We start from the raw sequence: 22,968 nt of genomic DNA, 5'->3' as shown, positions 1-22,968 counted from the left end.
ATTTGGTCCAATAACACTAGGACTGAGAGATTATTTTACCCATTTAACAGATCAGGAGACTGAGACACAGATAGGGACTTGCTAGTAAGACACACAGCCAGTAACATTTTGAGACAGAATTTGAACATAGGTCTTTCTCCCTCTTAGGCTACCACTAGTCACTATGTCATGTCAGGCACTGTATCCATTGATGCTGCCAAAACACCTTCCAAAAAGTCCTACCATGGCCTTCATGCCCAGGAGAATGCTCACTGTTCCTTCATATTCTCCCCCCACTACAAAAGGTAGCTAGCTGACCTCAGATTTGTCACTGTCCTGGCCAGTGTCACTTGGCTTTACTGGATACAAATGGGAGGCTCACTCTTCCTCACATTAAACTTCCCAATGGAGACCCAGGGATGGAGTGCAAGCTCTACCAAAATAACAAGGAGAAAGGTCAAGGAAGCTGAAATATTTCTAACTTATGACTATCAATTTGGAAATTATTTTTAAGACAGCTGGCCATGGATGACCCAGGACAGAGGCCTGACGATCCTCATGCATGTGCCCCAGAGATTGCTCTGGCATACATATCTCTCTCAGTGGCAAGGCCTTACTTCCAACTAGAGATAAGGAAAGGGCTCTCCTTGGGCCATGAAGACTCTGGGAAAATTATTCCCCATTAGTTTAGATTCCCAGCATAAAACTATATCTGAGCTTGAAGATCACCTTCAACATTCTCATTCTTATCTTATAGGGTAGGAAACACCTAAGGAAATGGGAGAGGCCAAAGCAGGGAATTCCAGAATCTTCTGTAAAGGGTAGGAACTACTTCCTGTGGACAAATCATGTCCTAGGCACCAGAGATGTTATTGTGGGTTTGAAATCTCCAGACTTGAACCAGGTCTGACCTGACTCCCAGCCTGAGGCTCTTCCTTTTGTTCCCTGATACTAACTGATCTATTTCCACTCTCTGCCTTTCCTTTTCTTTTCTCTTCAGAATTAAAGTAATGTTTCCCTTTATGAGCACAGTCTCCCTGTGGCCTGTCCCTACTCTATCCACACCAACCTCTCCCAATATCCTTATCAAGCTGTCAAGGTAAGGAACACTGGCTCCCGAAAGCCCAGGCCAAGGAATAATAAACTCTTGGTGGTTCTGCCAAGCTATAAAGGCCTCAAATCCAAGCCCAGGTGCTGGATGAAGGGGTCTGTCATCCCCAGTCCTGCTTGCCTCAGCCCAGAAAGACTGAGCACCCGGGGCTTGGACTCCATGTGAATGTCTTTGTCAGTCACAGGAACTGAAGCTGAACTTTTCCTAAGGCCTGGAGGAGATGAGATCTGCACCAGAGAAAGGGGGGAGCTTTGCTATTGAAATCACAGGTTCTTGGTGTCTGGCCTCCAGCCTGCCAAGGTCTTAGACAGGCCACTTCCAAACCACTTATTTGGTTATAAGGTAAGAAAAAGAACCAACACAGTCATTTTCTGTCTATTCTCTGCGCAGAGCCACTGTCCAAACCTACCATTGTCACCTCCAACATTACTGCAGTGGAGACCAAGGACTTCTCATTGACATGCCAGGCTACAGGTCAAATTCACACTTACCAGTGGTTCATAAACGGAGTTGCCCCAGCTGGTAGCAGGATACAGCTGTCGCCAGATAAGAGGACACTCACTCTCAGCAGGCTCACAAGAAGAGATAACAAAGGGCCATATGAGTGTGAAATCTGGAATCCTATTTATAGCAATAGGAGTGATCCATTCACACTGGATGTTGCCTGTAAGTATATTGCTTCTTCCTATATGTTGCATGCTTATAGCCTGGTGGTGTGTTCCCAGAGGCCAGGCTAGTTCAGTCCCTTCTATGAGAACTAAAGAGCTAGGCTCTGAGGTTCCCAAACCCCTTCATCTTTAGGGAACCCAGATTGGCCTTGTCATGTGTTCTGGTGGAGGGTGGCCATCCAGGGTGCTGAACTGGAGAAAGACCTAAGATCTTCCAAGTTCAGATCCAAACTGTAAAAGTAGAGGAGGAGCTGTGAATTTCCCAGCTCAAAGGAGCATCACAGTGGTCCCTGTTGATGGGTTACAGACTAGGAGATGCCCTTCTTTTCTGCCATAATCTAAATATGGAATCCTTCTTTTTCCCCCAGATGGCCCAGATATTGCCACAATTGACCATATAAGCGATCAGTTCGCAACGGGGATAAATGTTTCCTTGAGCTGTGTTGCTGATTCTAACCCACCAGCACAATTCACTTGGTTACAGAATGGACAATCTGTCAGCAACTCAGCCTCATTTTCTATTATTACATCCCTGAATCATATCGGAAACTATACCTGTATTGCAACTAACTCATTTACTGGCTTGACGCGCACTGCAAACAAGACTCTTATGATCTATGGTGAGTAGCTTGATTGGGCCCCCAACTTTGTGTTGGGCTCTCTCTTTCCCTGGCAGAAATAGACATGGAGAGAAATAGACATAAGTGACATTCTGCCTCCGTGGTCCCATGGCACATTGCATTGTGGTAGAAGGAACCTTGAACTCAGAATCATGAAACTTGGATTTAATCATTCCTCCTCTGTCTATTATCTGTGTGGTAAGTGTGTCTCCTCCTTTCACATCCTCAGCTTCTTCATCTGGAAAAGTGAATAATATTTGCTCTGTATATAATAGGATTTTATGTGGGGAAAGTACTTTTTACATGTTAGACACAAAAACATGTGAATTGTCATCATCATCCTTGTTATTGATATTGTATTATTCTCTGCTGTCCTCGTAGCATACAACCTTCTTTTTCTCCCAACTTCTAGGACTGCAGGTTCAATGACTGCTCCATAATCTTTCCTTCCATCCCTTTCTCTTGGTGCTATGGACCCACAGAATATTTTTAATTCTTGGTTGGAGTATAAGCTATGGTCATGCAACAGGGCTGGCCTTGATCCTGTTTGGCAGGGATATTCTGGAGATAGAAAGGAGGATGTAAACTTTGTCTCCTTTCACACACAGAGATTCACCATTGCACCTATATTTTTCCTCTTTGTGGCATAAAAAGTCACATGGAAGTATGGCTGCTATGAAACCTGATTCTTATCCATGTAAAGGGATGATTGGCTTTAGCCTCCAGTAACTGGGTCCACAGTAGAATTCCTGATGCCCAATTAATTCACTGGTCTGACTTTCCTATGTATCAATGACAAAACCTTCAGTCTCATAATCACACTAATGGGCAGCAGGTTCATAGAGAGATCATCTCTGGCCTTAGTTTCCTTTTATTTCATGCAATTTTATTGTTACAAACCTTAGGGGTATCCCAACTTCCTCTCCTAGACTATGGGGATGTTCTGAATGGAGAGCAGCGGGGAGAGATAGAATTGTGAAGTGGGGAAGTGACCTTGGGGAAGTCAGACACCAACAGCATATACTTTAGAGGAGGGATGATTTTTGATTCGCCTCAATCTGTACATGAGGATGCCTAAAGCTCACATTTTAAATTATCATATAATTATCTGTTTGTCATTTTCTTTTGTTAACTATTTTCCAATTACCTTTTCCCCTGGTTCATGCAGCACCTGGGAATGTTGCATGCTATGTATTTGACACCTGTGGTTGAAAAGAGCTTTTTCTTAATTTATTTTTTTTTCCAATGAACTAAAATCTATGTTCTGTCCCCCTTCTACCTTCTACCACTAATGAAAACTAAAATCTTTGGACAGGTATGAGTTGTGCCTGCCTGTAGCCATGAATTAATCTATTCCTAGGTGGACACCTGAGAAAGAGAGTTAGGAACTGAGGGAAAATGGGTGAAGGGGATATAGAGTAAGAGGGAATATAATAAAAGAAGAAAGACTCAGAGACAGTGCTTAAAAAGCCTTAATGTGTGCTCCTCTGATTCTAGTAGAGAGAGAGAAAGAGTAAACTACATATTTCCTCAATCTTTTATTGGAGGATCAAGGAATGGGGAATGGAGGTAGCTAATGGTCATGTAACATGGCATAAGAGTTAACATTGGCTCAACTGACAACCATTAGATCAAGGAGGAGGAGTTTATTCAAACATGTGACCTGGTATGGAATCTGGTCTGACAAGGGGGGAACTAGGACCCTGTGGCAGCCTACCCAGGAATTCTTCTGACTTTTGGACTGTAGATTTGGAGAGTGGTCAGAATTAATCCAGTACCTATTAAATACAATGATCAAGAACTACTTGCCCATGAATCTGGTATATAAGAATATAGGTTGCACTATTGATATATTAATAATTGTTTCAAGATTAAAATACACCTATGATGCCACATGGACAATCAAGGAAAACAAATTCTGATGCTCAAAAAATATCTGTTGCAACATACACCCTGACTGCATCCCATTTCTGAAGTGAGGCAGCTGATTTCATAGGAAGTCTGTAGGTTTTTGTAGGAAGTGAGTAACCCATTATCATGGGTTTTCTGCAATCCTTGTTAGCCACTGCATTGATCAGAGGTCCCAAGTTTTTCAAAGTTCTTTGACTTCGGAAGACTGTAGTTATTGTATAAATCACCCTCTTGGTTCTACTCACTTCATTCTGCATTAATTCAGAGAAATCTGAAGTTTCTGTTTTTGAACTCATTCTGTCCAGTGTTTCTTTGAGTGACTTGGGATCAAATGGAATAATATCTGTAAAGAGCTTGGTAAATCATGACCATTAATGTTCTACTAATTCTTTTTTCCTTAATTTTTCTTTTGTATTTTTATTGTTGCACAAAACACTCCATTTGGGACATTGTAGTAAGAGCACATTTATACGTAACCAAATTCCAAAATAAAACCACAAATATACTAATATGAAAGGAAACTCCAATAGTTTTTTTTCTCTGGAAGTGGATAACATTCCCTTTCATAAATCTTTCAGGATTGTCCCAGTTTATTACATTTCTGAGAGTAGCCAAGTTTTCACAGATGATCCTTGTACAATATTGCTGTTACTGTGTATAGTTCTTCCAGATTTGAACCCAGGACCTCCCATCTCTAGTCCTAGTTCTCAATACACTGAGCTACCCAGCTGCCCCTTGTTTATCATTTCTTTTTTTATTAATTTAATTTTTTTTGGTTACAATAATCTCTTTATTTCCCTCCCTCCCCTCTACCTACCCTTCCCACAGCTGATGTGCAATTTCATTGGGTCTTACTTGTGTCCTTGATCAGAACCTATTTCCATGTTGTTGTTTGCACAAGGATGTTAATTTAGAGTCTACATCCCCAACCATATCCCTTCATCCCATGTATTCAAGCAGTTGTTTTTCTTGGGTGTTTTTACTCCCATAGTGTTTCCTCTGAATGTGGATAGTGTTTTTTTCTCATAGATTCCTCCAAGTTGTTCAGAATCACTGCTGACTGTTCTTTAATACCCTTTGGGCATAGTTCCAAATTGCCCTCTAGAATGGTTGGATCAATTCACAACTCCATCAGCAATGCATTAATGCCCCAACTTTGCCACACCCCCACCAGCATTCATTACTTTGCTTTGCTGTCATATGAGCCAATCTGCTAGGTGTGAGTTGATAACTCAGAGTTGTTTTGATTTGCATTTCTCTGATTGTAAGTGATATAGAAAACTTTTCCATGTGCTTATTAATAGTTTTGATTTCTTCATATGGAAGATGCTTACTCATGTTCCTTGCCCATTTATCAATTGGAGAATGGCTTGATTTTTTGTACAATTGATTTAGCTCTTTATAAATTTGAGTAATTAGTCCTTTGTCAGAGGTTTTTGTAATGAAGATTTTTTCCCAATTTGTTGCTTCCATTATAATTTTGGATGCATAAATTTTGTTTGTACAAAAACTTTTTAACTTGATGTAATCAAAATTATTGATTTTACATTTTGTGATTTTTTCTAGCTCTTACTTGGTTTTAAAGTCTTTCCTTTCCCAAAAATCTGACAAATATACTATTCTGTGTGCACCTAATTTACTTATAGTTTCCTTCTTTATATTCAGGTCATTCACCCATTCTGAGTTTACCTTGGTGTAGAGTGTGAGATGTTGATCTAAACCTAATCTCTCCCATACAGTCTTCCAATTTTGCCAGCAGTTTTTATCAAATAGTGGGTTTTGGTCCCCAAAACTGGGACCTTTGGACTTATCATAGACTGTCTTGCTGAGGTCATTTACCCCTAGTCTATTCCTTTGATCCTACTTTCTGTCTCTTAGCCAGTACCAACTTGTTTTGATGACCCCTGCTTTATAATATAGTTTTAGATCTACGACTGCAAGTGCTCCTTTATTTGCATTTTTTTTCATGATTTCCCTGGATATCTTTGATCTTTTGTTCTTCCAAATGAATTTTATGTTTTTTTCCTAACTCAGTAAATTTTTTTTTTGGGTATGGAACTAAATAAGTAAATTAATTTGGGCAGGATTGTCATTTTGATTATGTTACCTTATCCTACCCATGAGCAACCAATGATTTTCCAATTGTTTAGATCTATTTTTAATTGTGTGGAGAGTGTGTTTTAGTTGTGTTCATAAAGTTCCTGTGTTTATCTCAGCAGATAGATTCCTAAGTGTTTTATATTGTCTAAGGTGATTTTAAATGGTATTTCTCTTTCTAATTCTTGCTGCTGAGATGTGTTGGAGATATATAGAGAAATGTTGATGACTTATGTGGGTTTATTTTGTATCCTGCAACTTTGGTAAAGTTGTTGATTATTTCAACTAGCTTTTTGGTTGATTCTCTAGGATACTTAAGGTAGACCATCATATCATCTGCAAAGAGTGATAGCTTGGTCTCCTCATTGCCAATTTTAATACCTTCAATTTCTTTTTCTTCTCTAATTGTTACTGTTAGTGTTTCTAGTATAATGTTAAATAATACAGGTGATAATGGGCATCCATGTTTCACTCCTGATCTTATTGGGAATGCTTCTAGTTTATCTCCATTGCAGATGATGTTGCTGATGATTTTAGATCTATACTGTGTTTTATTTTTAGGAAAGGCCCTTCTATCCTATACTTTCTAGTGTTTTCAATAGAAATGGGTGCTGTATTTTATCAAAGGCTTTTTCTGCATCTTTTGAGATAACCGTGTGATTTTTATTGGTTTGCTTGTTAACATGGTCAGTTATGTGGATGGTTTTTGTTACCATGAAAATGTGGGTTCAAGACTGTGAATTGCCAAAACTGTAGAAATAATTTTAGTGTCTTGATTTTATATCAAAAATAAGTTGTTGCCATGGGAAAAACCCCAAATATGAAATACCCAAGTCAATTGGGTTTTATAGAGATTTTAATTAAAATGAATGAAGGAATTAAGGGAAAGGAGAGACAGAGTAAGAGGAAATAGTAGGAAAAGGCCTAGGGCCTAGGCCAAATGGCCTAGGCCTTTCTCTTTAAGAGAGAAAACTAAGTCAGTCTTTTATCCACTCACCACAAGATTTTGTTCCAAGCAAGATTCCAACTAAGTTCAGAGACCCAGCTACTCCAACAAGTCTGAGATCCAACTAACTCCTAAGTTGAGGGAACCATCTGCTTTTAAAGAAAAATTTCTCTTATGTCAGCTCCCCTAAATTTTCACATCTACTAATCACAGTAGATGCTTTCCACAGGACTTACCATTCTTAATTCACATATTCTTTTGTTATCACCTTCTCTGAGTAGACTAAAACTTCACACCTCTTTTGTTATGCTTTCCTTTTGTAAGTTGCTTGACCTTTTACTGATTAATTTAACCTTTATAGGAACTTAGTACCTTTTTGTATTAGATCAAAAAATAGACCTAGCTTAAGGTTTTGGACTCACTGTAAGCATGAATTAGGGACTTTTTCATTGTTCCAGTAAGGAGTTTTACAACTTTATCTTCCCCTAAAGTATGCCTAAGTATGGGTGGAGTAATGTTAAAATTCCCAGTACATTCCTGATCAAGTACCTCCATATTTAAATGGGGAATAGCCTTAACCAAATGTTCCAAGGTAGAGTCTGAGCAGTTTTAAGATTCATATTTTCCTAATATTGAACCATTCTTGCATTCCTGGTATGAATCCTACCTGGTCATAGTGAATAACCCTTGTGATGACTGGATGGAGTATTTTTGCTAGGATCCTATTTAAGAGTTTTGCATCTATATTCATTAGCGAGATTCATCTATATGTTTCTTTCTCTGTTTTTGACCTGCCTGGTTTTGGGATCAGTACCATATTTGTGTCGTAAAATGAATTTGGTAGAACTCCTTCTTTGCTTATTCTGCCAAATAGTTTGTATAATATTGGGATACGTTGGTTTTTGAATGTTTGATAGAATTCATTTGTGAATCCTTCTGGACCTGGGGATTTTACTTAGGAAATTATTTGATGGCTTGTTCAATATTTTTCTGATGTGGGGTTGTCTAGGTAACCAATTTCTTCCTCTGTTAGTCTAGGTAATTTATATTTTTCTAAGTATTCATCCATATCACCAAGATTGCCATATTTGCTGCCATATAACTGGGCATAATGATTCTTTTAATGATTGCCTTAATTTCCTCTTCATTAGAGGTGAGGTCTCCCTTTTCATCTTGGATGCTGTCAATTTGGTTTTCTTCTTTCCTTTTTTAAATTAGATGGTCTAGTACTTTGTGTATTTTGTTTTTTCAAAGTATCAGCTTCTAGTCTTATTTATTAAATCAACAGTTCTTTGACTTTCAATTTTACTAATTTCTCCTTTGATTTTTAGGATCTCTAATTTAGTCTTCATCTGAGGATTTTTAATTTGTTCACTTTCTAGTTTTTTTAATTTGCATGCCCAATTCATTGACCTCTGCCCTCCCTAATTTGTTAATATATGAACTCAAGGATATAAATTTCCCCCTGAGTACTGCTTTGGCTGCATCCCATAGGATTTGAAAGGATGTCTCATCATTGTCATTTTCTTCAATGAAATTAATTGTTTTTATGATTTGTTCTTTGACTAACCAGTTTTGGAGACTCGTATTGTTTAATTTCCAATTAATTTTTGATTTACCTCTCCATGTACCCTTACTAATTATTATTTTCATTGCATTGTGATCTGAGAAGGTTGCATTTATTATTTCTGCTCTTTTGTACTTGTTTGCAATGTTTTTGTGCCCTAATACATAGTCAATTTTTGTGAATGTATCATATGCTGCTGAAAAGAATGTGTATTCCTTTTTGCCCCCATTTATTTTTCTCCATATATCAACTAACTATAATTTTTCTAGGATTTCATTCACTTTTCTTACCTCTTTCTCATTTATTTTTTGTTTTGATTTATCTAGTTCAGATAGAGGAAGGTTCAGGTCTCCCACTAGTATAGTTTTCCTATCTATTTCATCCTTGAGCTCCACTAGTTTCTCCTTTAGAAATTTGGATACTATGCCATTTGGTGCATATATGTTGAGTACTGATATTTCCTCGTTGTCTATACTGCCTTTCATCTGGATGTAATTACCTTCCCTATCTCTTTTAACTAGATTTATTTTTGCTTTGGCTTTGTCAGATATCATGATTGCGACTCCTGCCTTCTTTTTATCAGTTGATGCCCAATAGATTTGGCTCCATCCTCTTACTTTCACCCTATGCGTATCTATCTTCCTCATGTGTGTTTCTTGCAGACAGCATATGGTAGGGTTTTGGATTCTAATCCACTCTACTATTTGCTTGTGTTTTATGGATTTGTTCATTCCATTCACATTCAGAGTTATGATTACCAGATATGTATTTCCCAACATTTTGCTTTCTACTTCTAGTTCTGCTTTTTCTTCGTTCACTATTTCCTTCTATAATCTACTTTTAATCAGCCCTCCTAGTTTCCACCCTTATTTCACTCCCTTTCTACCCCATCCCTTCTTATTTCCCTCCTTATTTTTTGAAGTCTTTTAAAACTACCTCCCAACCCTCTCCATCCTTATACTGCTTCCCTCCCCACCAGTCCATTTTGTAATATAAGAGATAATCTGTGTAAATATTTCTGGTTGTGGTAACTGGATATTCTGGCTTGTGACTAGAGAGCTGCTACTAGGGGACACCTGAGGTTGCCTAGTTATAATGGAGATAGATGAGAGATAAGGCTAGAGAGATAGATACTGCTAGAGGGGATTACTCTGGAGCTGCCTAAAGATCACTAAAGGCTAATAAATCAAACTATTTTCTACTCTCCACCCTTCACCTCCCAGTCTTCCACCTGAAGCCCTCCTGCTACCCTTTCCCCTCCCCTGGTCTTAGTCAGCCATCTTCTAAGTAACCCAGGGGAACTATGCAATTTCAGAGAAATATTCTTTATTCTTCTTTTCTCAGGTAAAGGGTTTATTGGTAACAAACAGAATGTGGATTGAGGTGAGAGGGATGAAGTTTGTCCCTAACCTACAAGGAGAATTAAGAAGGGTTTAGGAAATGTCAGTCTAGTCACAATTGTGACACAGAGACAGCCAGAGAGATGGAAGATAACTGTTAAATCTTCCTTCTCCAGTCAGATAATCTCTGCTTGAGTAATTCAAGTCCAGACTCTTTCAAAAAACCACAAAGGTCTTTCTCTCTGCCTAAGTCAGGAAAAGCCAGGCTCTCTTGATCAGGAATCCAGAGAATAGATTTCTCTCTTGGTCAGTCACTCCCAGAGAGAATCCCAAAGTCCCAGTTTCTCTCCTCTGTCCAGGCTCCCAACTGCCTCCTCCTGGGAACATTCCTTTTGGAATCTTCACCTTGATTTTGCAGATCATGTCCCCAGTTTGATCTGCATGCTTGGCTTGTCCTGCAAATCCTCTCTCTTCATGCCTCTTCCACAATCCCCCCTTTTATTCTCCAAAAAAATCAACTTGCATTTTTCAATGATACTTACACTTATTAATTCTATCTATCTATTCTTCACCCTGTGCTATCTTAAGTATTCCCTTAGCCACCCCCAGATAAAAAAATCCTAACTTATCTATTCTATCTACATAGATGTTAAGCTAAGAATCGTATAGGAAAATGGTTTAGGTAAGGGATTTACATGAATATAGTTTCACATAACAAATCCTGTAACATTTGTCAAATCAATCCAACAATTTCACTAACATTAAGAATATGCAAATGTCCTAATTCCTAATGTCTATACAGTCACTAAGAAAAGTTTACTATCATTAACAAATGCTAACCTACAATCATAATGCAATGTAAATTCTATACTTCAGAACATCTCTGTCTACTTTCCTAAGACTTAAACAAATTCACTAGGCTGTCACTAATGTTAGTAGTTAGAATATTAATAAATTACTCAAATAAAGTTAGCTCATTAGTCAATAGTAATTTACATGTGTACATAGGATCCATACACATTGACATATGTACATCATACTATATTTCTGTGCAAACTCATGCAGAAAAGAAATCTTTGAATTTTCCACAGAAATTTGTATCAATGTGTCTTTTGTTATGCCACTATGCATGTTATGTACTTACCCATTCTATGAGATATCTTACTAAAGTGTATTCTATGTAGGATGTGTGCATATATGTGCATATATGTGAGGTAACATGTATTATGCATTCTTACATACCCTCATGATCAAAAGTTCCAAAATTCCAAAGTTCCAAAGTCCTACCATGTCCTTTAACGATGTTTGCATAAAATCTTTCTTACTCTCTGGTCCTCTGTCTGGTCTGCATGCCAGTTGCCATCTTCCAGTCTTGATTGAAGATGTGGTCTTCAAATCAGGATCCACTGGAACAATCAATCAGGAACCCAGAACACACGAACAAACCACAAACATGTATGCATGTGACATTTTTATGTGTGTGCAAATAAGAGTGAAAAGTATATTTGCATGGAAGTAAGTTGAAATCTTCATGAATGTTTGTCAGAATTTATCAATCTTTATGTCTGCAGGTAAGATTTACATGTATTCTCTTCGTGCATGGAGGTAAGCTTTGCATATGTATATCTTCGTGAAAAGCAAGTAAGGTCTACATATGTTTTTTCACAGATGGGTGTGACCATTATGCATAGGTTCTCAGGATTTTGTTAAAAATAGTGATTTCAAGTTTGCTAATTCTTGTTGTTTCACTTTTCACTAGAAGATTTATTGAATGTTTACTGTACTTAGTTCTTGGCAGAGACTTTGTATAGAAATATATCGAGGCTTTTTCTAAGGCTTCTAATGCTATTCTTTTGGCTGCAACACTGGCTGCATTTGCTCCAGGGGTGCTATCACTTTATCATGTTAACATATGTAGGACTCTCTTGTCTGTATTCTGGTGGCAAGTAGTCATGTCCTTTCATGTGTTGTCAGTAGGGACGGTCATTGCTTATTGATTATATTCCCAGAGCTAATCAACATTATGGGTGTGATGCAATTTCACATGTGAAGTATGGAACTATGGATCTCTTTGATCAACCTTTATAGATGTTGGGATTGTCATTATGACCTTAGTTGGTCTGATCCATCTTGATTCTGTAGGAGATTCTCTATTAAGGTTCTTGACATATACCTTATCACCTGGTTTTATCTCATGCAATGAAAAATCTAGTGGTATTCTTTGCCCAAGCAAACCCAGTTTCCTTAGTTCTTCAATCCTATGTTGTATCTGTTTTAAGTATTCATGAAGAACACATTCCCCTCTTAAGATGGACAAGTAAGGTGGTCTTACTGTCCTACCATGCCAAAGTGGCTGACCATGTAGCATTTCAAAAGGTGATATAATGCAGGTCAGTCCTAAGCCTGGTTCTAATATTGAACAAATCAAGAGGCAAAACATCTGTCCATTTTAAATGTGTTTCTGAACAGAGTTTGCCTATTTATGTTCTCAGTTCTTTGTTCATACGCTTGACCTGCCTGGAACCTTGGGGTCGATATACTGAATGGTAATTGCACTTAATCCCTAAATTCTTGTAGATTACTTTTAGAATCTGGGAAGTAAAGTGAGACCCCTTGTCCGAATCTATGGTATCAGGAATGCCATGTCTAGGTATAATCTCCTTTAATAGAAATCTCACTACCGTAGCAGTGTCACTTTTCTTGGATGGACATGCCTCAACCCATCTAGTCAATTTATCCATAATCACCAATGCATATTTGTATCCCTTGTCTCTAGGCATGTTGATATAATCAATTTGAATACACTGAAAAAGCATATAGCTGAGTGGTCTGCTTCCCAATGCAGCACTCTTAAAATGTCCTTGATTATATCTCTTGCATGTTTCACATGCCTGACAAGTTCTAATGGTATTTTTTGTAATTCCTGGTGCTGTCCAATATCTCTTTATGGTATCCAGAATCCCTTGCACTCCATAATGTCCTTCTGCATGACTTACAGTGCATAGATGTTGATATAACTTTTTAGGGAGAATAGGTTTACCCCCTTGAGCAATCCAGACACCCTTGATTAGTTTAGTACCTAGCTGCTCTTTCCATGACTGCATCTCTTCTCCATCCTAGGCTTCAGTGAGATCATGCCATTTGATCAGAGAGAAATTCAGCACATGGTGAGGATCGAACCTAGCAGCATACTTTGATGTTGTGCCTGCTCAGTCATTCCCTAGGGGTATTCTGTCCTTCCCATGAGTGTGTGCCTTAAAATAGATTATGGCCACCTCTTTAGGAAAGTCTACAGCACTTATGATATGATCTATCAGATTGCGATATGCAATTGGTTTCCCAGCTGAAGTTTTATGCCCTCTGTTTTACCATATGTATGATGACCAATGCACCGTGGAGAAAGCATATTGTGAATCCAGAAAAATATTAGCTCTTTTCCCTCTAGCTAATTCTAGGGCCATGATCCTCCCTAAGCGCCGACATGGCTTGGCAGTGATGCATGCCAAAGAGTTTTGTCATTGTCAACAACTGCTGCCCCTGTGAATTTTCTCCCATCACGAACATAAGAGGATTCATCCATGTATAACTCTATTTCTGGATCCATAAGAGGTGTATCTTTAAGGCATTCATTTGGCCTATGCATGAGTTCCACTATCTGATCCCAATCATGCAATACTTCTCCATCCATTGGCAAATCAGGGATCAGAGTTTCTGGGTTCGATGGTGCATATCTATGAATTGTGATGTTATAATTGCCTAACAAAATGACTTCATACTGGGATATTCTTGCATCGGTGAATGAATGCATATTCTGCGACCATAACAGTTTTTCAATTTGATGTGCGGAATACACATGCAATTTACATCCTAGTACTATATCATATGACTTCTTGACCATTAGAGCTGTAGCTACTAAGCTCCTGAGGCAATGAACCATTCCTTGTGCAACCGTGTCAAGGATAGGACTGTAAAATGCAATAGCCCTCAGATTTAACCCAAAATACTGTGCTAATATTCCAGAAGCAACACCTTTTGCTTCATGGACATACAAGTGGAATTCTTTCATATAATCAAGTATTCCCAAAATTGGAACTGATAAAATAGCTCCTCTCAACTGTGACAAAGCATGTAAATGTTCTTTATTTAATTGCAATGGTTCTTTAATATCTTTCTTTGTCATATCAATCAAGCACTTGGAAATATGAGAATATCCTACTATGTACTGCCTTGAGAAACCAGCAACCGCCAGAAAAGCTCTTAAGTTCTTTCTTAGTTCTAGGGGTGCCTAGCTTCTGTATGTCTGCCCTCCTTTTATTAGATATTTTCCTGGTGTCCCCCTCCAGGACTAATCCTAAATATTCAACTGTTGGTAGGACCCATTGAATCTTCTTTTTAGAAACTTTATGTCCCCTCTTATAAGGTTCTATCAATAATTTCTTTGAATCTTCCAAACATGTTTTAGGGTCAGGAGATGCTAGCAACAAATCATCCACATAGTGTATCAATCTGCTATGTTTGAAAGTTATGGTAGCTAGATCTCTCTGCAACAGTTGACAAAATATTGAAGCAGACTCGCAACATCCTTGCACTAATCTTGCATAGCACAGCTGGGTTTGTCTCCATTGGAAAGCAAAAATATTTTGAGAATCAAGGTGCAATAGTATAGTGAAGCAAGCGTTGCTCAGGTCCAACACTGTGTACCACCTAGACTCTGCAGGTATTTGAGTTGTGATATTGTCTGGAGATGGTGTTATAGTGTGTTTTTTTTTTCATATAAAATTATTCACAGCCCTTAAATCCATCACAAATCTCCAGGCAGGAGTTCCATCTTCATTTAGCTTATTCTTTTTAATAGCTAATATTGGGTAAATGTATTCAGATACCATAGGTCTCAATATACCTTGCTCAAGCAAACTATTTATGATAGGTGTTATCTCTTCTCTCGCTTCTCTACTCAATTTGTATTGTGGTATCTTAGATGGTATTCCTTCCCTGACCTCAATCCTAACAGGAGTAATAGATTTAATCTAACTCATATCATTTTGATATTTTGCAAACACCCCTTGTGGTATATCTGTGGGTATGTCACACATAGAAGTTACAACTTGAATCTTTTCAGGTTCTTCTTCAAGTTGTTCTAATAGTGATAGTGCTTCAGTGAATTGCTGGATAGATGCAATTAAATCTCCCCAGATTTTTCTGTCTGGGGTCTGTCATCCCCAGTCCTACTTGCCTCAGCCCAGAAAGACTGAGCACCCGGGGCTTGGGCTCCATGTGAATGTCTTTGTCAGCCACAGGAACTGAAGCTGAACTTTTCCTAAGGCCTGGAGGAGTTGTGATCTGCACCAGAGAAAGGGGTGTCCTTGCCATTGAAATCACAGGTTTTTGGTCTCTGGCCTCCTGCCTTGCCAAGGTCTTAAACAGGCCACTTCCAAACCACTTATTTGGTTATAAGGTAAGAAAAAGAACCAACACAGTCATTTTCTGTCTATTCTCTGCACAGCGCCACTGTCCAAACCTACCATTCTCACCTCCAACAATACTGAAGTGGAGACCAAAGACTTCTCATTGACCTGCAATGCCACAGGTCAAATTCACGCTTACAAGTGGTTCATAAACGGAGTTGCCCCAGCTGGTCGCAGGATACAGCTGTCGCCAGATAGGAGGACACTCACTCTCCGCAGTCTCACAAGAAGCGATAACAAAGGGCCCTATGTGTGTGAAATCGAGAACCCATTTTATCGCAATAGGAGTGATCCATTCACACTGGATGTTGCCTGTGAGTAAATTTGTTCTTCCTATATGGTGCCTGCTTATAGCTTGGTGGTGTGTTCCTAGAGGCTAGGCTAATTCCATCCCTCCTCAGAGAGCTAAGGAGCTAGGCTCTGAGGCTCCCAACCCCTTTCATCTTTAGGGAGCCCAAATTGGCCTTGTCATGTGTTCTGGTGGAGGGTGGCCATCCAGGGTGCTGAACTGGAGAAAGCCCTAAGATCTTCCAAGTTCAGATCCACACTGGAAAAGTAGAAGATGAGTTGTGAATTTCCCAGCTCAAAGGAGGATCAGGGAGACACAGTGGTTCTTGGTGATGGGTTATAGACTAGGAGATGCCCCCTTATTTCTGCCATAATCTCAATATGGAATCCTTCTCTTTCTTCCAGATGGCCCAGATATCGCCACAATTGTACATTCAGCCGATGAGTACCCTACTGGGGCAAATATTACCTTGAGCTGTGTTGCTGATTCTAACCCTGCAGCACAATTCAATTGGTTACACAATGGACAACCAGTCAGCAACTCAGCCACATTTTCTATTATTGCATCCCTGAGTGATGCTGGCACTTATACCTGTACTGCATCTAACTCATTCACTGGTTTGACGCGTACTGTAACCAAGAATATTATAATCTATGGTGAGTATCTGGATTGGGCCCCCAACTTTGTGTGGGGCTCTCTCTTTCCCTGGCATGACAGAAATAGACAAAAGTGACTCTCTCACCCCCCCCCCCCCGGTCCCATGGCACAGTGCATTGTGGTAGAAAGAGCCCTGAGCTCAGAATCATAAAACTTGGATAGAATCCTTTCTTTTCTGTCTACTCTCTGTGTAGTAAATGACTCCTCCTTTTGAGGCCTCAGTTTCTTTATCTGGAAAAATGAATTACATTTTCTCTGTATATAATAGCATTCTATGAGTAAAGGTCCTTTTTATATGGTAGGTATAAAAAGCATGTGAGTTGTCTTCATCATCCTTGTTATTGATATTGTATTATTCTCTTCTGTCCTAGTGATATACAACCTTCTTCATCTCCCAAATTCTAGGACAGCAGGTTCAATGACTGCCCAATTCTCTTTCCTTCAATCCCTTTCCCTTGGTGCTGTGGAACCACGGAATATTTCTAGTCTTGGTTGGAGTATAAGCTATGGTCATGCAATGGGGCTGGCCTTGATTACCCTTGGTAGGGAAATTCTGGAGATGGAAAGGAAGATATAAACTTTGTCTCCTTTCACACAAAGAGATTCACCATTGGACATATATTTTCCTCTTTGTGGCATTAAATGCCACATGGAAGCATGTCTCTTGTGAAGCCTGGTTCTGATCTATTGGCTTTAGCATTCAGTAGCTGGATCCACTGTAGAATTCCTGCTGCCCAATTAATTCATTCACTGGTCTGACTTTCCTATGTACAGATGACAGACCCTCCATTCCCATAATCACATTAATGTACAGCAGGACCAGAGAGAGATCATCTCTGGCCTTAGTTTCCTTTTATTTCATGTAGTTTTATTGTTACAAACCTTAGGGGTATCCCAAATTCCTGTCCCTGCCTCTAGGAATGTTCTGAATGGAGAGCAGGTGGGAGAGATAGAATTGTGAAATGGGGAAGTGACCTTGGGGAAGTCAGACACCAACAGGATATACTTTAGAGGTGGAATGATTTTTTATTGGCCTCAATCTGTATATGAGGATGATGAAAGCACACATTTTAAATGATCATATAATTATCTCTGTGTCATATTCTTTTGTTAACTATTTTCCAATTACCTTTTCCCCTGGTTCATGCAGCACCTGATAATGTTGCAGGCTATGTATTTGACACCCGTGGTTGAAAAGTGCTTTTTCTTAATTTATTTTTTTCCAATTAACTAAAATCTATTTTCTGTCCCCCTTCTACCTTCTACCAGTAATGAAAACTAAAATCTTTGGGACAGGTATGAGTTGTGCCTTCCTGTAGCCACAAATTAATATATTCCTAGGTGGACACCTGAGAAGGAGAGTTAGAAATTGAGAGAAAATGGGTGAAGGGGATATAGAGAAAGAGGAAATAGAACAAAGGAAGAGAGACTCAGAGACAAGGCTTCAAGAGCTTGGGATCCAGCCTGTGTGCTCCTCTGATGGTGGTAGAGAGAAAGAGAGAGTGAACTATATATGTCCTCAATTTTTTATTGGAGGATCAAGGAATGGGGAATGGAGGTAGCTAATGATCATTTTACAAGGCACAATACTTAACATTGGTTCAACTGACTACCACAAGATCAAATAGGAGGGGTTTATTCAAACATGTGACCTGGTATGGAATCTGGTCAGACAAGGTGTGAACTAGGACCCTATGGCAGCTTACCCGGGAATTCTTCTTATTTTTGGACTGTAGATTTGGAGAGTAGTCAGAATTAATACAGTACCTATTAAATGCAATGATCAAGACTAATAAGCCTATGAATCCGGTACATGAGCACATAAGTTGCAATATTTACATATTAATAATTGTTTCAAGATTAAAATACATGTATGATGCCACATGGACAATCAAGGAAAACTAATTTCAGAGCTCAAAAAATATGTGTTGCAACTTACACCCTCAGTCCATCCCATTTCTGAAGAGAGGCAGCTGATTTCATAGGAAGTCTATAGCTTTTTGTAGAAAGTGAGTAACTTATTTCATCATGGGTCTTCTGCAGTCCTGGTTGGTCAGTGCAGTGATGAGAGGTCCCATGGGTTTCCAAGTTGTTTGCCTTCAGAACAATGTTGGTATTGTATATATTATCTCTTGGTTCTACTCACTTCATTCTGTATCAGTTCAGATAAATCTTCTGAAGATTCTTTTCTTGAACTCATTCTGTTCAATGTTTCTATGAGTGACTTGGATCAAATGAAATAATATCTGTAAAGAGTTTTGTAAATCATGACCATTAATGTTCTACTAATTCTACAGACAAGAAGAAGGCATAATTTTGAAACTGGAAAGAAAAAAAGAAATAATGAGAAAATTGGCAGGATAGGGATTCTTGAAACAGGTAGGATGCAGAAGTAGTTTAGGATGCTGGCACAGTAGACATAATGTGATAAGATGAATGTAATTGGGGATTGATATCAGGTCCTATCCTTGAGTAGAAAAAGTCCAAAACACAAAAAAGCATAGGCCTCAATGGGACAGTGACTGGTACCTATGCCATAGAAAAGAGTTGAAGTAATGGGGTATGGTTGATTTAAAAAAGGGGAAATTGGAGACAGACTATTAATGCCAATTTGGATTGCATAAAGAGATGTTGGGGATTATTGAGAGATCCACAAACTTATTATAAGTGGGAAAGGTAACAGGGTAGTTGAAAAAGCATAATGCATACTTTTTTTAACCCTTCCCTTTTAGCCTTAGAATCCATACTGTGCAATGGAGGTTAAATGAGTGGCCTAGGGTTACATATCTTTGAATTATTTGAGGTCAGATTTCATCCCAGAACCTCTGATCTCTAGGCCTGGCTCTTAATGCACTGAGCTACACAACTACCTCAACCACCAATGCAGTCTTAAGAGAAGCATGTCCATTTCCAAGAATAAGGAGAAAGCTGCCCTTCTGTACTATCAGATGGCACTTGGATTATTGTATTTGGTTCTAGATGACTATTTACAAGTGGCAACAGTGAACTGGGGAATGTTCAGCCAGATTGGTGAGGAGTCTGGAGTCTCTGAAGATCAATTGAGGGAACTACATATTAGAAAAATGCCTGGGACTTCTACTGAGTCACAATAGGGGGCTGCTAAAGAGTTGTAAGAAAGAAAGACTGCAACATTATCAAAGCAGGGATAATTAACATTTATTTTATGTAGCACACAAGGTTATCCTCAAGAAAAAGGTTGAGGATGTAATATGGAGGCCTCGAAGGAGCAGAAGTTCAGACCTCTGAATACCCTTCCTAATGGATCACAAACTGAATGCTCCCAGGGGATTGAAAATCAAACTTAACAACAAGTCTGAGCCAAGGAAACATCCTGCTGGACTTAATTCAAAAGGTACACCCCCCCTCCCCCCATAAAGCCAGAATCTGAGAACACTCAGGGTTAAGGGGAAGACTGAAGGAAGGTCCCAGGACCCATCCCCCCACCCACCCAGAGTGCTGAGATTCCAATGGCAGCGGGAACTTCTGGGTGGTCAAAGGTGCTGGTCTGAAGGGCATAACTTGCAAGCAGAGCTGTGCCAAGTTCAGAGTGTCCAACACAGATGTCGGGGAAGGAGCTAGGGAGGGAGCATAGACCTGGCAGCCTTGTCAGAGTGGTGGAGATCCTCCATATTTGCTCCAGCCTTCCAGGAAGTTTTGGACTCAGAGCACACCCAGCCCAACTAAGCTGAACTTAATCTCATCAAAAGACTCCAGAGTTCAGGGAAACCCAAGCTCCATATCCATCCTCATTGACTGCTGGACTTTAATGCAATCAAAAGCCTCCAGAGGTCAGGGAAGCTCAAACCCCACCAGAGGCTACACTGAGAGATCTCCTATTAAAGCTCCAAGAGGGGAGACTGACAGAAGCCCCCAAAACCAAAAAAAAAATGAGAGGAGTAAGAGCACAGACAAATATGGGGAGTAAAGAAGGGGTGAATTTCAGCAAACAACAGATAAAGAAGAAAGAAACTACAATAGACAGCTTCTACTCAGCAAATGGAACAGAGGGGGAGAGATCAGCAAACGATAAATCAGAAATCCCAGTGAATTGGATACAGACTGTGGAAGAATTCAAAACAAAATCTAAAGAAGCTGAAGACAACTGGGAAAATAACTTAAAATTAAGATAAGTCATCTGGAAACAGAGGCACTTGAACTAAAATGAGAAAATAGTGTCTTGAAAGCCAAAATCAACCAGCTGGAAAATGAGGCAAAGGAGATGAAAGATGAGGCAAAGAAGATGAAAGATGGGACAAAGGAGAAGAAAGACAAGGTAAAGATGATGAAAGAAGACCTTCAAAGAAAATCAGATCAGAAGGAAAAGGAGGACCAAAAAGCCAGGGATGAAATTCAGTCTTTAAGAATCAGAATACAACAACTGGAATTAAGTGACCTCAAAAGGCAACAGGACACTATAAAACTAAACAAAAAGAATGAAAAAATTGAGGAAAATATGAAGCCTCTCATTCACAAAACAGACAATTTAGAAAATCGTTTGAGAAGAGTAATTTAAGAATCATTGGTCTACCAGAAGACCATGACAAAAGAAAAAGCCTGGACATAATACTACAGGAAATTATTCAGGAAAACTGTCACAATATCCTAGAACAAGAGGGGAAAGTGGAGATTGAAAGAATCCACAGATCACCTCCTGTATTTAATCCCAAACTGATAACACCCAGGAATGTTATAGCCAAATTTAAAAACTATCAATCAGACTAAAGAAAAGATATTACAAGCTGCCAAGATGACGCCATTCAGGTACAATGGAAACACAGTGAGGATAACACAAGATCTGGTTACATCCACACTGAAGGACTGAAAGGCATGGAATATGATATTCTGGAAAGCAAAGAACTCTGGAACTAGGTCTACAACCAAGAATCAAATACCCATCAAAACTGACTATATTCTTACAGCAGAAAGTATGGTCATTCAACACAATAGAAGAATTCCAAGCATTTGTAAAAAAAGATCAGACCTGAACAGAAAATTTTATGTCCAAGCATAGAACTCAAGAGAATCATCAAAAGGTAATTAAAAAAGAGGGGAAAAGAAAAACAAATAAAAGAAGAAAAACATGTTTAAGAGACTCAATAAGTTAAAATTATATGTATCCCTATAAGAAAGAGAGGTCATTGGTAACTCTTAAAAACTGTTGCTATCACCTGGGCAGCTAGTAGAATTACACTTAGAGGGAACAGTGACAAACTGTATAGGATGAAACGACAAGACACAATAGGTATATAGATATATGCATGCATAAATACATATACGTGTGTGTGTGTGTATACAACCAGACCTAAAAAAAGAGGTTAATACTAAAAGAAACAGGAAAAGAAACAAATGGGGGTAAATTTATATGTCACAAAGAAGCTCATGGCAGGAGGGGAGAGAACATCGATACACTGGAAGGGTAAAGAGGGTGGAGATAGGAATTACTCATCTCTTATGTGCTTTGAAACTGACCTAAAGAGGGAAGAATAATCCAATTCATTGAGGCAGAGAATAGATTTGCGCCCTATATGGAAATAGAAGGGTAAAAAATGGACTGGTGGTGAGGGAAAGAAATACAAGGGAGGGAGAGGGTGGGGGGGAAATTTATAAAAAGATTACAGGGGAAAATAAGGGGGGGATAAAAAGGGAAGGGGGGTAGAAAGGGAAGTAAAATAAGGGTGGTCACTATGGGGACTGATTATAAATAAACATTAGTGTAGAAGGAAATAGTGAAAGAAGAAAAGACAGGACCAGGAGTAGAAATCAAAATGCTGGGAAATACACAGCTAGTAATCATAATTCTGAATGTGAATGGAATGAATTCACCCAGAAAATGCAAGTGGATAGCAGAGTGGATTAGAATCCAAAACCCTAACATATGCTGTCTGCAAGAAACACACATGAGGAAGATAGATACGCATAGGGTGAAAGTTAGAGGATGGTCCAAATCTATTGGGCATCAACTGATAAAAAGAAGGCAGGAGTCACAATCATGATATCTGACAAAGCCAAAGTAAAAATAAATCTAGTTAAAAGAGATAGGGAAGGTAATTACATCCTGATAAAAGGCAGTATAGACAACAAGGAAATATTTGTACTCAACATGTATGCACCAAATGGCATAGTATCCAAATTTCTAAAAGAGGAACTAGAGGAGCTCAAGGATGAAATAGATAGAAAAAGTATATTAGTGGGAGACCTGAACCTTCCTCTTTCTGTACTAGATAAATCAAACCAAAAAATAAATAAGAAAGAGGTGATAGAAGCGAATGAAATCTTAGAAAAATTAGAGTTAGTAGA

At 38.9% G+C, this 22,968-nt stretch overlaps 1 protein-coding gene across 1 annotated transcript in view; it reads left to right on the top strand.

Annotated features, from left to right (window-relative positions):
* Nucleotides 1–22,968, top strand: part of LOC103092368 (uncharacterized) — a 1,666,349-nt gene that overhangs the window by 1,300,810 nt on the left and 342,571 nt on the right. The window contains exons 90-93 of the mRNA XM_056825346.1: nucleotides 1,481–1,756; nucleotides 2,127–2,378; nucleotides 15,743–16,018; nucleotides 16,398–16,649. Coding sequence (XP_056681324.1) covers nucleotides 1,481–1,756; nucleotides 2,127–2,378; nucleotides 15,743–16,018; nucleotides 16,398–16,649 — 1,056 coding nt within the window. The remainder of the gene's footprint in view (nucleotides 1–1,480; nucleotides 1,757–2,126; nucleotides 2,379–15,742; nucleotides 16,019–16,397; nucleotides 16,650–22,968) is intronic.

This window comes from Monodelphis domestica, chromosome 4, assembly GCF_027887165.1.
Source record: "Monodelphis domestica isolate mMonDom1 chromosome 4, mMonDom1.pri, whole genome shotgun sequence".
Taxonomy (NCBI): domain Eukaryota; kingdom Metazoa; phylum Chordata; class Mammalia; order Didelphimorphia; family Didelphidae; genus Monodelphis; species Monodelphis domestica.
This window is presented reverse-complemented; position numbering and strand designations above follow the sequence as displayed.